General features: G+C 37.7%; 2 protein-coding genes across 2 annotated transcripts in view; both read right to left on the bottom strand.

Moving 5' to 3' along the window:
* Positions 1 to 98: 98 nt before the first annotated feature.
* On the bottom strand, positions 99 to 3,876 carry sypl1 (synaptophysin-like 1). Its single transcript, XM_043236948.1, is given in 6 exon segments — positions 99 to 838; positions 1,495 to 1,565; positions 1,568 to 1,685; positions 1,757 to 1,961; positions 2,603 to 2,721; positions 3,380 to 3,876. Coding segments are annotated over 6 exon segments (717 nt in total). The 5' UTR covers positions 3,452 to 3,876; the 3' UTR covers positions 99 to 706.
* A 2,367-nt stretch (positions 3,877 to 6,243) lies between these two features.
* nampt1 (nicotinamide phosphoribosyltransferase 1) overlaps positions 6,244 to 15,689 on the bottom strand; it is a 14,097-nt gene continuing 4,651 nt past the window's right edge. Inside the window, 11 exon segments of the mRNA XM_043236947.1 lie at positions 6,244 to 6,858; positions 7,710 to 7,844; positions 7,937 to 8,077; positions 8,161 to 8,280; positions 8,780 to 8,874; positions 8,877 to 8,998; positions 9,693 to 9,829; positions 10,110 to 10,268; positions 13,732 to 13,860; positions 13,950 to 14,053; positions 15,289 to 15,445. Of these exon segments, the coding sequence (XP_043092882.1) occupies positions 6,745 to 6,858; positions 7,710 to 7,844; positions 7,937 to 8,077; positions 8,161 to 8,280; positions 8,780 to 8,874; positions 8,877 to 8,998; positions 9,693 to 9,829; positions 10,110 to 10,268; positions 13,732 to 13,860; positions 13,950 to 14,053; positions 15,289 to 15,445 (1,413 nt within the window). The 3' untranslated portion in view covers positions 6,244 to 6,744.

Raw genomic sequence — 15,689 nt, 5'->3', positions numbered from 1 at the left:
ACTAGCAGACTGAGGCTATTTCAGATACTGTTTTGTTTGTTCTTGTGACAAACACTGATCAGGGAAGTCACACGATGAGCCGGCGAACAAAAGAGTCATTATACCAGAAGGAAGCCAGGATTTATTTGGGTAAGAAATCACGCTTTCTCCCCAGAAGCGCAAAAGTCCTGCGTGCATACAAACACTGCCAAGTGCACTTCACAGTCGAGTTTTATTCATCAAAAATGACATTGCAGTGGCAGGAGAACCGCGCTTCGAACAAGATAAAGAGAGAAAGCCTTCTTAAAAACGCAACCGAAGATTAGCGCTGCATGAAAACGGCTTCAATAACGACACAAACGCAACGAGGAATTTGCTGAGCGAGAAGAAACTGCTATTTTTAAATCCAACCGACGCTGCGTAACACGTGTACAGAGGCCGACAAAAGATTTTATGCTAGATTTGACAAGAAAGATCATAAAAGTAAAATAGAGCGTAACGGCGCATTCAAAAAAAAAAAATTGCATTTGCATTAAATGTTCAAAAAAAAAAAGCATGCTGATAAAATATGACCAAAAAAAGGATTTTTCTTCAAGTGCACAAGAAATCAAAAGATACGACAACAAAAAGGAGAAGAGAGAAATGTCACGAACGAACGCGACTGGTTATTTTGTAAAGCATGAGCTGTTCCTGTGTGTTTTCCACTGCTGTGCTGAGGGGCCGTGGTTTAGATGGGCGCCGGATTGGGACCCCGTCCCGCCGCCTGTTGAGCGTTGACCTTCTGAGAGTGCCAGCGCGTCTCCTTAAACACGAACCAGGCGTTCCCGACCCATATGACGAGATTCAAGAAACCAAATATCTGAAAATTCATTCTGGAGTTAATGTACACTCGGGGGCAAACCTTCAGAAAGTCTCTTTTCCTCACCAAGGCTGCATTTTACATACGATGAACGTGCTTAAAAATCTGAAATAATATTGCAATCAACAAATACCCATTTTCAATTTGATTATGTTTCATGCATTTTTTTTTTCTGTGATGCAGAGTTGAATTTTTAAAAGTCTTCAGCGTCACGTGACCATTCAGAAATCATTCTAGTGTTCTGATTTGCTGCTTAAAAAACGTGATTAATATTAATGTTAAATAATTTAAAATGACTTATTCCAAGCTTTTGAATGGGGGGTCTATCTCAGTTTACACGAACTGTTATCAACAGTGATGATAACGTTTCTCGAGCATCAAATCGGCCTTTTAAAGTGATTTCTGAAGGACCACGTGATGCTCAAAGATGCTGAAAATACAGCTTCGCATCACAGTTTTACAATACATTCAAATTTAAAACAGCTGTTCATAACCCTTTCGTAATTACACTGTATTTTGGATCAAATAAATGCGGCCTTGTTGAGCCTTCTTTCAAAAAGCGAGCAAACAATCTATTATTCCAGTCTGCATAAAGCATCAAATGCCACTGAATTAAGTTCCTTTTCATTTTATTAGACTGCAGTGTAAGTCCTTACCACGGATATATTGAGCGAGCGCATGCTGGCGTAATCGGTGACTTCGCACGTGACCTCTTTGTCGGAACAGAGGCGAGAGTGGATTCGATGCCGGCCGTCCCGGTGCTGTCCTTCACCGTCTGCAGACCCCGAGCCCACGCGGACGAGCACACCAGCCACAGGAAGGAGAAGACGGCCGTCAGCGCGAAGTCCTAGCAGATGAAGACGGATTTAAAGGCGCGGCGCACGCCAACGTCGAGCTCGCCCGAAGCCGCATACTCACAAACATAGGGCCGAAGTCTGAGTCTCTGTACACGTGCATGTAGCCCAGGTAGACCAGCAGAGCCACCATCGAATAGAGGAAAGCCAAGACGGCCACAGCCACGAAGAACTCCACCGACGACGACGAGTCTCCCACCAGATGGGTGGCGGGAACCGTTCGGTTGCAGAGAGCGGTGTTGTTCTCCGCCAGCAGCTCCTGGTTTAACCTGCAAACCGTTTGTTTTTTTTTTTAGAAATGGCATTGGCGACAGCGATGGCGAATGGGTGCCGTCGGAAGGAGAGTCCAAACACAGCAATCCAGTCCGGCAGCTGAGATCTTGAGAAGCTAAGAAGCAGCATGTTTGTAAGAAGCAATCCATTTCCTGTTTTCCTACTGCATCAAAATATTATTTCGGACCGTTTCTCACTTGCAAAGAGTGCTTGATCTACGCGGACTCCTCTCCCGTTTCACTATTTTTTTTAGTGGAAGAAGCGAGGACCCGTTTCGAATCGTCTTACAAACACCCAGCAACTTTTAACAAGACATTCATTGATGGACCGGACTGGACTGTGATGTTTTTATCAGCTGTTCGGACTCTTATTCCGACGGCACCCATTCACTCCAATGGTTTTGCCGAATCATTTTCATGGTAATGCAACGTCTGATTGTAAAACGATCAAGTTTTCGATAGACGTATATTACTTTTTCCTACATGGTTAAGGCTTTAAGCTAATCTCCTCGCATTCGATATTCCCTTTAAGCTTCATTTCGACGATCAAAAACACCCAGATTTAATTTTAGCACTACACGCTACTTATTCTTTCCACTCGTGTCGCTTGTCAGTTTGAGAGCATAGCCGGGCCAGACCTGAACGGGTAGGCGAAGGCGGCTCTGAGGGTTTCGTTGCTGCTTCCGCCGCAGAAGATGGAAACCACGTTGGTGCCGGCGTATCCTCCACAGGTCCCGAACGCAAGCACGGCCGTGAGCTGGAGAACAGCAGAGCGTTTACGTGTGAGATGCTCCATCAAACAAGCTTTCTCGGATCACCCGATCTCCACGGTTTGCGCTCGGTTTTAACCCCCGGAAGCTAAACGAAGACCAACATCAGGCTCGTTTTCCAAAACCAGATGTTTAGTTTCGTCCAGCTCACTCTCGGGAAGAGAGAAACTTTCTCATCTCGCTCGCGCTCTACAGACAGCAACAGCTGAGTCAGTAAGTCCAGGTTCGCTGCCAATAACAAATTCCTTTGAGGAAATAAAGAAGGGAGGAACTTCGTGTAAGTAGGTGGCTGAAGAAAACTCAAGACGCGCTGAGTTTGCTGGGGAAGGGAAAATGCATGCACACAAAAAGATTATTTCTGCGTATTTTGTCCATTGTGTTATCATTGAATTGAAAAAAAAACAAAAAAATCAAAGCATTGCATAGTTTGTGCATACATGTTTCAAAGGTAAAAATATGTTACAAACGGAAGCATTAGTCTGTAGAGATACGAGTTCGGCATCAAGCACTAAACCTGCATGTACTACTGATCTTTTAGCTGTACTTTCCACGGAATAAAGCATCGCTGTGAACGGGTTTTGAGCCAGGCCTTTGCCCTCCTCGTAAAGTACAGCTTGAAGCCGTGCTTTGGATTTTCTTACTTACCCACTCCACGACTTTCACAAAGCCCAGAGGCTCTTTGACGGGGGTCAGGTTTAATCTAAAGCCCGTCTGCATCTCTCCACGCCGACCCAGATATCCTCGGGAAGAAAAACGAAGGGGCTTGAATCGCGCTGGCTCAAGTTTTCATGAAAAAAAAAAAAAAAAAAAAAAAACCCAGTAAGTTTGACAGAGTGACGTGGTTCTGTGGTAAAGGATGCTGCTCCTCCCCCGCGAGGAAACCGGAGCAAATCCAGATGAGGACACAAAACCGACTTTCCGAGCCTATCCGACAATAACAGGCATTCCGTAACGGGTTTGATTCGCGTGCATCTGGCGCCCGCGTCCAGCGGATATCTTCACAAGGCGATAGTTTGGATAAAAAGCGAACGAAGCGCTTTCAGGGGTCCGGAGAACAATATTTGAGTCATATGATTCAGCGAGACGCTGGAGACGGATTCTCGGCATTCTTGCGCTCCGTTATAAACTCAAGACTCTTAAAGAAACAGTTCCCCCAAACCGTCAAACTTCGGAAAAGAAATACACTTCCTAGAATTACTAATATATATATATATATATATATATATATATATATATATATATATATATATATATATATATATATATATATATATATATATTACATACACACACACACACACACACATTTAAGGTGCAATTTAAAACACTTTAGTAACCGCATGATTTATTACAAAGTCCTTTAAAAAATTAAGTTACTTTAACAATAGTTCCGATGGAGCGATTTCAGTTCAGTGTCTTGAAATATGATTATCTAAAAATGTTATATTTATTGTTATTATTAAAGGGCATTTATACATTCATTTTCAATCACTGCACGTTATATTACAACGTTAGCTAAAGGACGTTGTTACTATAGCAACAGTTGGCAAGTCCAGTTCAGTATCAAAGAAGTAGAAGTAGAAGCGATTTTAGTATCGTTATTAAATACTATACGACGAACAAGTCATTAGTTTTAGCCACTTATATTATATGCATTTGCAATTTTTTTAGTGATATATATATATATATATATATATATATATATATATATATATATATATATATATATATATATATATATATATATATATATATATATATATATATATATAAGAAGAATTCATTATTCTATAATTATTTTACAAACTTTTCAGAATTTATATTATAGATTAACTACATGTAATAAATACAAATATTTGGTGTACAGTTTAAAACATTTAAAAAAAAGAATGATTTAACTGTTCTGGGCCACAAAAGTTTAATTTGGGTATTTGCAGACACTGAAAAGTCCATTAGTTTGTATTGCTTGTAGTTGAAAATGGGGAACTATACAGTGTGTGCCTTGTGCAATGAATAACTACTACCAAATACTTTTTTTCTAAATTAAAAGACATCCAGATATATACAACCCAAAACCGAATTGGTATGATATTGCTTTTTATTTAAACTTTCACACTAATTTTCCTTAACACAGTTTTAAACTTGTCATCAAAATGAAGTGATTTCATAACTAGATTGAAGGCTAGTGCATTGAGAAACAGTTTACTGTCCTTACAGCAGCTATAAAAGGGAATGGTTTCATCTTTTCCACTATTCCATAAAAAAGGAAAAGAAATAATAATAATAATAATAACAACAACATTTCAGCAAAAAAGGATGGACTGTTGTCGTTGTTTTAATATGCTGTCAAAACGGCATCGGTCGTGTTAGTTTTAAAATATCCCAAGAGGTTGAAATAAAAAGGGAGACCCAAGATATACATAAAAACATCAAGGAAATTATAATTAGCAAGTATTGTCAATCAAACAGGTTTGTACGCACTCGCACCACACACACACACACACACACATATGCATATCAACACACAGGCCAGAGACAGTCGAACGTAACACATAAGTGAATTTTCTGTTGGTACAAAATGGGCATTAGACAAAAATAAGAACAGATCTCTGTTTGCACTAATAAGGAGCCAGCTCTCTCAAAACAAACACACACCGATATATACAAGAGAGGAGGCGGTTTGGCCACATTATTCTTACATTGGGTATTTACTACGGTAATTACGTCTGTCATAAAAAATAATGATTCTACAGTTTGAAACAGTAAGTATAGAAAATAGTAAAACCAAGCTTTTCTAAAATGATTCCCACTGTGTATAATAAACCTGGTGTCTTCAAACAAAGAGTCATACCGAGTAATATTAAAAACGCAAGACTTTTTTTGTTGACTTAAATATGTCAGGTATATCTTGAAGTAGCTTTAAACATGTTGGCATAATCAGGATAATGTGCTCTGCAAAAAGCAAAGGGTATTATATTTGGATGAATCCTGTCAAGAACAAGTCCAGATCATATTTAAAAAAAAATAATAATAATTAGCATAAAAAAAGACTGATTGTGTGTGTGTGTGTGTGTGTATATATATATATATATATATATAATAATAGTTTCTAAGAATTAATATAATTATTATTATTTATATATAAATAATTATTATTATTTATATATATAATAATAATAATACTAATATTATATATATATATATATATATATATATATATATATATTATATATATATATATATATTTTTTTTTTTTTTTTTTTTTTTTTTTTAAAACAGTAGTTTTACTGCCTTTAATTTATGCTAATATTTAAAAAAAATTCTGGATTACAGTAACAACATTTCAAAGAATGATAACTGAGAATCACCATTGTGTATGTGAAGAACTACAGTAAAAATCAAGGTAAACCATCTGGACACAGCAAGGTGATGCTTAAATGTCACAGAAATAAAGCTAATTTCTTTATGTAAAATTAAGCATTGTATTTTTTTTTAGGGTTCGTATTTTCATTTTGAGTCTTAAGCGGCCTAAACATGCTCTTGCAGGTTTCATCTTTCACGTAAAAACCAGAAATCAAGTAAACACAAAGTCAACGAAAGACAATGAAAGCGTCCCTCTAGCTCAGCCGTCTCCTTTGCATAAAGGAATAGATCAATCCTTGGATAAAGTGATAAACCCTACACACAACATTCACATTCAACAAACACGGAACGATTACCTTTCAGTCCTACAGTCAAGCAAAGCGAAATCTTCTCGCAGTTAACGCACACATAAACGTCTCCATTCCTGCAAAGACGTGTGATCAATAGCACGCTTGGTCAAATACACAGTTAAATGATTTAAATAGCACGGTATCTGCTCTCATCCGCCGTTAGAAAGAGACACTGAAGCGTAGCGGAGTCAGTAGACAGAAACATAGAACGGCTCTGTACACCGAACGTGGGGTGACCGGGTGTCCTCACGTCTGTCGGGTGGGTGTGGGTGGAGAGAGGGCTGATGGGAGACGCTCTCAGAGCAGCAGGTCCTCCAGTTCGCTCTCCTTCAGCTTGGCATTGTCTCTGACCTCATCGAAGGTGTAGGTCTTTACAATCTTCCCGTTCCTGAACACCGTGTGCAGCAAGTCCTGAGAGGAGACGAGGAAACGGGTCAAAACGAACCCGTTTATCAGGGTTTTGGGGATGTAATGTAATATTTGACTTATGTCTATGTCTAAATATATAATTTAATTAATTAACATGGAATGCATTCAACTGCAAAACTGGTTAAAATACTCAAGACATGTTTTATTCAGTACCTGCATGTGTATTTAAACTTGTTTATGGACTAATATATTCATATGTATGAACTTATTATTAATGGCGAGAAATTAAAAGCATCTAAATATGAAAAGAGTTAATAAATAAATAAAATAAATATTATATATATATAATTATATATAATTCGAGAATTAACGTTAACTTTAATGTCAGATACAGTTTATTATATAGTCCGAATATCAGTAGTAATCTGAAAAGATTTTATGCATTGATACATGACTTTTAATTACGAACAAGCCCAAAATACTACGGGACTTTAATTTTGAAATGTCAACGCTTTACTACTTTCAGCTGCTCTTTCAAATTAGTGCGATGCCATCTGTAACACATTACACAAAAAGTCATAAGCAATAGTTGGGAATAAACGCATGAGTCATTGTTTGTGAACTGCCTTAAAGCTGCACAATGTTTTAACATTCAACGAAATCATAGCCTTTTAAAGTTTATCAATCACATTAGGCCGTATCCCAATTCCTGTTTTTCTCCTCTTAAAATGATAACGAAGACTTTTGTTATACCGTTTAAAGATTTGAAACTTTGCTATCCCTAAACTTGGTTTAACTGGTTAAAAACGTGTTTAGGGAGCGAATAAACATTTTTCACCTCATTAGTATGCATTCAATTAATTGATTTTATTAATTCGACTGTAGTCACAAACCTCTCCGTATTCCTCCAGATCACCCTTGCCCTCTTCCAGAGTAACAAAATCTCCACTTGGTGTCCTGTGAAGAGAAAGCCGGCCCTTCTTTGACCTTTTGTTGGGGTCTGCAACAGGGTCTTTGAAGACGTTGACCTGTAATTAACAACGTCTTATTAATTGTTTTCTCCTCGATGTCACTGATCTAAACAACGGAACGGCTAAATCTGCCATCGTCTGACACTTACACCCAGTCCGTTTGTCACCACGTAACTGCACTTAAAAGAGCAGTTGAGGAGATCTCGGGTCAGTTTCTGCAGTAGAGCTCCTCCTGAGCCAAACGCGATGTTCTCGATGCTCCATCTGTGCTCTTTCATGCCCTCCACAATCTGGGTAACAAAAACAAAACGGGCGCAGAATGAGCTTAAATTCATGTGCGCACACGCGGTCATGAGCTGGACATCATACACACCTCCTGTAAAGTATTGATGTCTACACCGTCGCCCTGAATGACTCGGATGTAGGGCGGAAGCACCTTATAGCCTTTAGAGTTCTCAATCAGTGGAAATTTCTTTCCTAAAATTTCTAGGACCTGGAAAATGAGATTTAATAGATTTATTAGACATGGTACACACTAAACATACATACACATTTACATATATCACTAAATATCTTTTATATAAAAATGTAACATTGTTCGTAAATATATACATGCATGTGTGTGAATTAACATATAAGTATATATATATATATATATATATATATATATATATACATATATACATATATACATATATATATATATATATATATATATATATATATATATATATATATATATATATATATATACACACACACACACATATATATATATATATATATACATATATATATATATATATATATACATATACACATATATATACACATATACATATATATATATATATACATATACATATATATATATATATATATATATATATATATATATATATATATATATATATATACACACATATATACATTGACACTATATATATATTATGAAAAAACAATCAGTTGCCAGATAAGGCAATAATGTCTACCTTTAGCACTGTGTCTAGAGGGTTTCCTGAATCCGGCCGGACCACCAGCGGGCGTCTGCGCCTCATCTCGATCAGACTCCTCAGGTCCTCCCCAGATCTTCGCAGGCGTTGTAGATGTCGTAGCTGTCGCTGACGATTGACACGGGGACAGAAGGGAACTGCTGGATGATGTGCTCAAACGCATCCTTCTCGTGGTCCTTTCCCCAGGCAGTGATTGTGCTGCAATGCAAAGAGAATCAAGAAAATTACTCTAAAATATTGAACAAAAATCTCTCACTATCATATATATATATATATATATATATATATATATATATATATATATATATATATATATATATATATATATATATTATTATGTGTGTGTGTAAGTGTTGTGTAATTGATAAATTATTATTATTACTACTAAGATTATTAAATTACATTCTTTATATATGATTTTCGATTATCTGTTAGCATTTCTTAAATTAAACCATTTTCATTACAACTGTATTTCATATAAAATATAAAACTACATACTACAAATATAATAAAATTACAAAAACATCACTCTGAGCTCACAACCACTGAGCTTATTGTGCTCAAGTTATCATATCTACCACTAGGTGGAAGCATTGTCCCAAACATGCTGTGTGTCAACATACACAACATTTCAAAAGCTCTACTAAAAACTAGTGCAAAATTCCAACATTACAAATCGCTGCAGTGTGAAGAAACACTGGTCTTTGGTAATTATGTATGAGGGGGCTGTCGGTTCCTGGTACAGGGCAGAAAATGAGAAGTGTAACGGTGCAGCACTAAATAGAAGCACTGGGCCACGTTCTCTTATACCTCTCTTACGACACAGCAAAAGGAAACATTGTTTTGCAATGCAGTTTACTATCATCAAGTTCTTAGCTTCAAGTTGTTCCACCTGTGTTCTGCAGCTGGAACTGAGAAACCAGGAACCGGGTCTTTGGTGCCGTAGTACTTCTTGATAACGCCGATCCCGGCAACAGTGTCTGTTCCTTTGAAGTTTACCAAGTGTGCAGATGCTCCGATACCGGCCGTCTGAAACCAAAACACAAGTATAAACACACAGCTAGTGCAGAAACAAAACCATCAGAAGGAAATTACAGGGTGTTTGATATGTACAGTGCGAATAAAATGCTTAGCATTTACAGCTGAATGTTATGAACACGAGTAAGAAGACACTTCTGACTTGGATAGAGTCTCGTCTTAGACATTCCACGCATGTACTTAAATCAGATTTGCAGGGTTTGGCTGACAGTAAACAGTCTCTCCAAGCTTTTAGCACTTCAAATGAAGTGCAGCAACACACAAACATCACCTCTTGAGATGAAACCCCTCTGTAGCCAAAGTCATGCAGTTTATATTCCAGTCCTTCCAGGCTTCCTGACGTTTCCATGAGATATTTGGCCAGAATCTTCTTCTGTTCTCGTGAGTTCGTCGCCACGGTGATGGGGTACCAGATCTGAACCAGGATGGTCTGTTGAGGAGACAAACATGCATCATTGCAACGGTTCATGATTCAACTAAACATCTGAAACGTGTTTTGTTCTCATTTCTGCACGTTTGAGTCCCCCCCCCAATTAATGCACGTTATAGCTCGCGTATGGTCACGTCTGAACATTGCTAATTTTTTGGAACTCAAAAACAAAAGCGAAGTCAGCTGGAACCAAAAACAACCTAAAGCTTGATGTGACCCGAGTGCTCGGGAATGTGTCGCAGAGTCAACACAGGGACTGCACAGAGGGTTTGCTGGACTCATACAAGGGGATGCCAGGCAGAAATGCTTTGTTAAAGACCAGCCGGTCAAGTCAATATTATCATACTGCGCACATACCCTGATAAGCCCTGGGCACAAGCCTTTGGGCACAAGAACATCCCGGCGGCCCAATCACACGAACCTGTTTCAACCCATCTAAACATTTAGAGTTTCTAGGACGGTGATTTTTAATGCCCTAAACCATGGCTGCAAAACCCACACTATCGCAACCCATTCTGCTTCTATAATATGCATGTATGCATGCATGCATGTATGTAATAATACGTATATCTAAGTGAAAGAGGATATTCGGTGAGAAACATGTTGGAGGGGATTTGATTTTCTCCATCGCAAACGGATTAGATCAAGAAAAGTGGGCATTAAGTCTCTAATTTCTTAAAACAATGTCTAAATAGCTGTTTAGTTACCGGTTAACATCAGTCAATAGCTCGCTAACCTAATAAAATTATGTCAATCAGAAATTAAAGTAATTTCAAAGAAAAAAACCGACAACACTAATGACAGATAATAAGACAAAAAATAAAAAATAAAAAACAGATCAAGAACATCAGGCATATAAGGGCAACAAAAAAAGAAAACCTGAACCTTCCCTTTTTATAATAATATAAATCATTGTTTTTATTAAATAATGAGTATTTAACAAATTATAATAACTATTATAAATTTATTATAATACATAGTAATAGTTATTACTTATTACATTTATATACACACACACATACATTTTTAAAATTGCATATTAAATAATGAGTAATAACCATAGAGTAATAACTATTATATATATATATATATATATATATATATATATATATATATATATATATATATATATATATATATATATATATATATATATATATATATACACATATACACACACACATACTATATCTACTAATTATATTACTAATAATACATATATAAATCATTTTAGAAAATACAGTAAAATAATACAAATTTTATACAAATTTAAATGGCCAACAATATTTATGGCAGTTTTAATTTCTTTGTTGTCCAACATTAAACGAAAGGCAGAAAAATCAAACGAAGCCCTTTAAGTTTTTCCCTCATTAGCAACAGATAATAAACGATTCTTATTACAAATCACAGCAGCTCATCAGACTATATATTCCTACAATTAAAACAGGCACTTGAAATTTGTCTCACAATAAGTAGCTAAACTGACTTAAAATATGCAAGCTAGCACGATTAATACCGGATTCATCGGACTGATGGTCGCAAAGTGATTCAAACTGCTTTCTCGCATTGATCTGTGGGTTTTCTCCGTCTTCAGTGAGTAAACTTCATACAACATGTCATTAAGCCCCAAATCTGTCTTTGTGCTCAGATGTGCATCCTGCCATCAGAGATTAGCTTCAAACTGCCAGGGTCACTAGCGTGAGCGCCGGGTCACATGACTGTAAAGCCAAACTATAATGCAATGTGCCAGCATGTGACTCTCTCCACCCTCACAACACAAAGGACGAAGGAAAATTACCCATTTTACTCACCACGAAGCCATCCTAGGTGTACGACTTTCTTCTTTCAAAAGAACACAGACTGACTATCATACGTCGTATGCGGAGTCAGAAGTCAGCAGAGAAGCGTAACTATGTAACTAGTCACTTATTTACGTTATTTTAAAACTAGAACATTTTTTGACTGTGTTTGCCTGAAAGAAGAAAGTCGTGTACGCCTAGGATGGCTTCGGGTTGAACTATTCCTTTAAAAGAAGCTTAAACTAAATATTTTTTTATTATCAGTTAAATGTCGCCTTGCGAGTCTGAAAAAGTCTCCGAAACAGTGCAGTTATTCGTAAGCATCAGTGCCTTCTCATGGCCATCATAAAGGAAGCAGACACGTGTTTGCAATCACTGGAGAATAGATAGGTGGTGACAGTGTGTACTGAGAGCCAAGGGCGCACACACACACACACACACACACACACACACACACACACACACACACACACACACACACACACACACACACACACACACACACACACACACACACACACAGAGAGAGAGAGAGAGAGAGAGAGAGAGAGAGACAGACACACACACACACACACACAGAGACAGACACACACACAGACAGACAGACAGACACACACAGAGACAGACAGACAGAGAGAGAGAGAGAGAGAGAGAGAGAGAGAGAGAGAGAGAGAGAGAGAGAGAGAGAGAGAGAGAGAGAGAGAGAGAGAGAGAGAGAGAGAGAGAGAGAGAGAGAGAGAGAGAGAGAGAGAGAGAGAGAGAGAGAGAGACAGAGAGAGAGAGAGAGAGAGAGAGAGAGAGAGAGAGAGAGAGAGAGAGAGAGAGAGAGAGGGAGAGAGAGAGAGACTAAATTTACCAGCTAAGCATGACAACATGTTTGCCACACATTCAAAGCCCTTTGAGTCATCTGTAAAAGAAGTCAAATAAAGCTGATTTGACTATACAAAAAGGCTCAAGATGCCAAGAGTGAAAGGAAAGTGATTGTTCCTTTGGTGACAGGTGTAGTATTTCGTGCCGACTGTACAGGTGCGGCTGGATGTCAGGCTGTCAGCGTGACTCAGCAGGTTTGGCACTAAATCCCCAGAAGAAAGTCATGTGGCAAGTCATTTCACTTTTTTGCGCAGTCCGTTACAGAGCGTTTGACAAGTCATCCGATCAGTCGTATGGAAAGTTTGGAAAACGCTGTAGTCATTACGGTGAGAAATGTAAACTGCACGCCTGATTATATATAATTCCTCTGAATTATGAACCAAAGGAAGATCACGCTGCCAGAATGGGCACCAAGCTGTTTACTAGTGATTCATGAATCTGTGTGTTCTGTGGATAATATAAAGTGCCTAATGAATCTAGACTATCACGACTGAATTATTCCTATTTAGATCTGCATGAATTATATTTTGGTATTTATATTTGGGGTCAATGCAAATATTATCAAAACAAAATAAGTGTGTATATTCTATACAAAAAAAAATTCAACAGGGTTAAAACCCCTTTATACTGGACCGATCCGTCCTAACTAGTACAGAATGGAAATGAAAGCATTAGATATGTATTCCCATGACAAGCTTATTCCTATGAAAATCTCATATACAGATAAAATTGAGAAGCAAGTCACTTTGGATTAGTGTTAAGTCGATGTAAATACGTTAAGGGCCGTGCCTCACCTCTACCCAGTTAGTGAGCCAGTAGCACTCTGGATCTGTGCTTTCTACGGTGAACAGCACATTCCCACGAGGGATAACGCTTCCCTCCGGCACAGCCTTGATCTCGATGGGCAGGTGACCGTTGTATTTCTGCAGTGATGTAACATAAAAGACGTGACTGAACATCCCTGATGGGACAAAACATTCAGCACAGACACCTCCGATAGTACCCTTCGTACCTCCAATATGTAATTCCATCCTTTTTCATTGAACACATCATCCTGAAAGTGCTCCCGGTACACCTCTTTTGCTTCCTGGATCTTCTCTCGTGTGACGACTTGTCCTGTGAGCACAAAAAAAAAAAAAAAAAAAGATAGGACAACTGTGAGACAAGAGTATCGCACGCATCAAGGAAGTGGCTGAACTGTACTGTAGGATAAAAAGACATTATTCAAGAAAGAGTTTGGCGCGTGTCCCTGTTTGTGTGTGTGTTTAATTGAACATTTTCCTACATCCTCGCTTTATTACATTAAGGCACACTTCCTTGCTTACAGTGTACCTTTGTCCCACCAGTACTTTCTTAAAGGCACAGCATCCTCAAAAATAAAAATGCAGCTCTACTTGTGTTTTAATATTTTAATGTAGTATTATAGCATACTGTGACATTTTTTATTATTATTAAAAAAATAATCAAACTGAAATTTAAAAAATAGCAAAATATACTAAATACTAAATAAGTAAATACTAATACTAAAATGCAAAATAAAACTAACTAATAAAAAATGACATTAAATAAACAACGTAACAAAAAACAACAAATGCAACAACAACAAATAAGTTTCGAATAAAACATTAAATATAAAAATGTATTGATTCAAAATATTAATAGTAACAATAAAAGCATCTTAATAATACTTAAATAACACCGGTATAAATTTACTCAAAATGCCTGTAATTTAAGTATGGAAATACCGTGATGATAATCGCTGCTTGAACTTTCCTACAATATTAAGCTTAGAAAAGGCTGCAGTGATCTGCAAAAAAAAATTCTGAGGTTTGAAATTTAGTAAAAGAAAATTAATATTCAAGCAAAAACAACCAATGAAAGAGAGACAGAAAGTCTCGGGCAGCTGTCTTTTGTGGGTGAAAGAGCAGATGTTCAATTGTCTTGTTTCATCCTATCACACAATTTCTAAAGCCTTCACCCCAGCGCACCATGAAATCCTTTTCAATGTAAAAATAGACAAAATTCCATAATAAATGTGGCACATTTGAGCGGCATGCGAGAACAACAACCTCAAACCAGACTGCTAGTCACAGGTCTTTAACTCAAACCGCTATATTCTTAGCCTATAACTCTGCCATCAAGCTTGATCATTTAGCACTGGCTCCATCACGAGAAAGTCATTTTTTTCCCCGTTGGAACAAACAATGTTATTATTTTTCAGGCTGACTGTATCACTACGTTTGGGGGGCGGGCTGCATTCTTCAGCGTGAAAACACAAGCCAAAATTACCAGCAAGGCCGCTTTTTTCCATTTGCAACTTAAAGTAGTGTCGACAGCCGTGTCCAACCTACCTTTTAAATATCTGTGGAGAATGTACTGAAGCCCATAGAAGACCGTTTTGTCGTATTTGACTTTTCTGAGCTTGGTAGGGTCTGTCTTCTTCTCGCGGCACTCAAAGTAAGAGTACACCTTGCTGGTGTTGGGTGGGTACTGTTTGTAATGTGTGACCTGCGAGAAAGAAATCACGACATGTTACATGCAATTCATAAACTGAAAGGATCGTCCACAAAAATCTCTGGCACGGCTGTGTTAACACTGCAAATATAGTAATGGATGTCAACAAGCCTGGGTGTGTCTGCGTCCACAGAGTTCCTGGTCATTTAAACAGATGTACGGTTTGTTTCTAGCTGGTCCGCCAGCAATTCAAGACCACCAGCAACAAATTAAACACATTACTAGGCAGACATCGCTG

The sequence above is a fragment of the Puntigrus tetrazona genome, chromosome 4 (genome assembly GCF_018831695.1).
Source record: "Puntigrus tetrazona isolate hp1 chromosome 4, ASM1883169v1, whole genome shotgun sequence".
Lineage (NCBI taxonomy): Eukaryota > Metazoa > Chordata > Actinopteri > Cypriniformes > Cyprinidae > Puntigrus > Puntigrus tetrazona.
The sequence above is the reverse complement of the archived record's forward strand: the minus strand, read 5'-3'. Positions and strand labels throughout refer to the sequence as shown.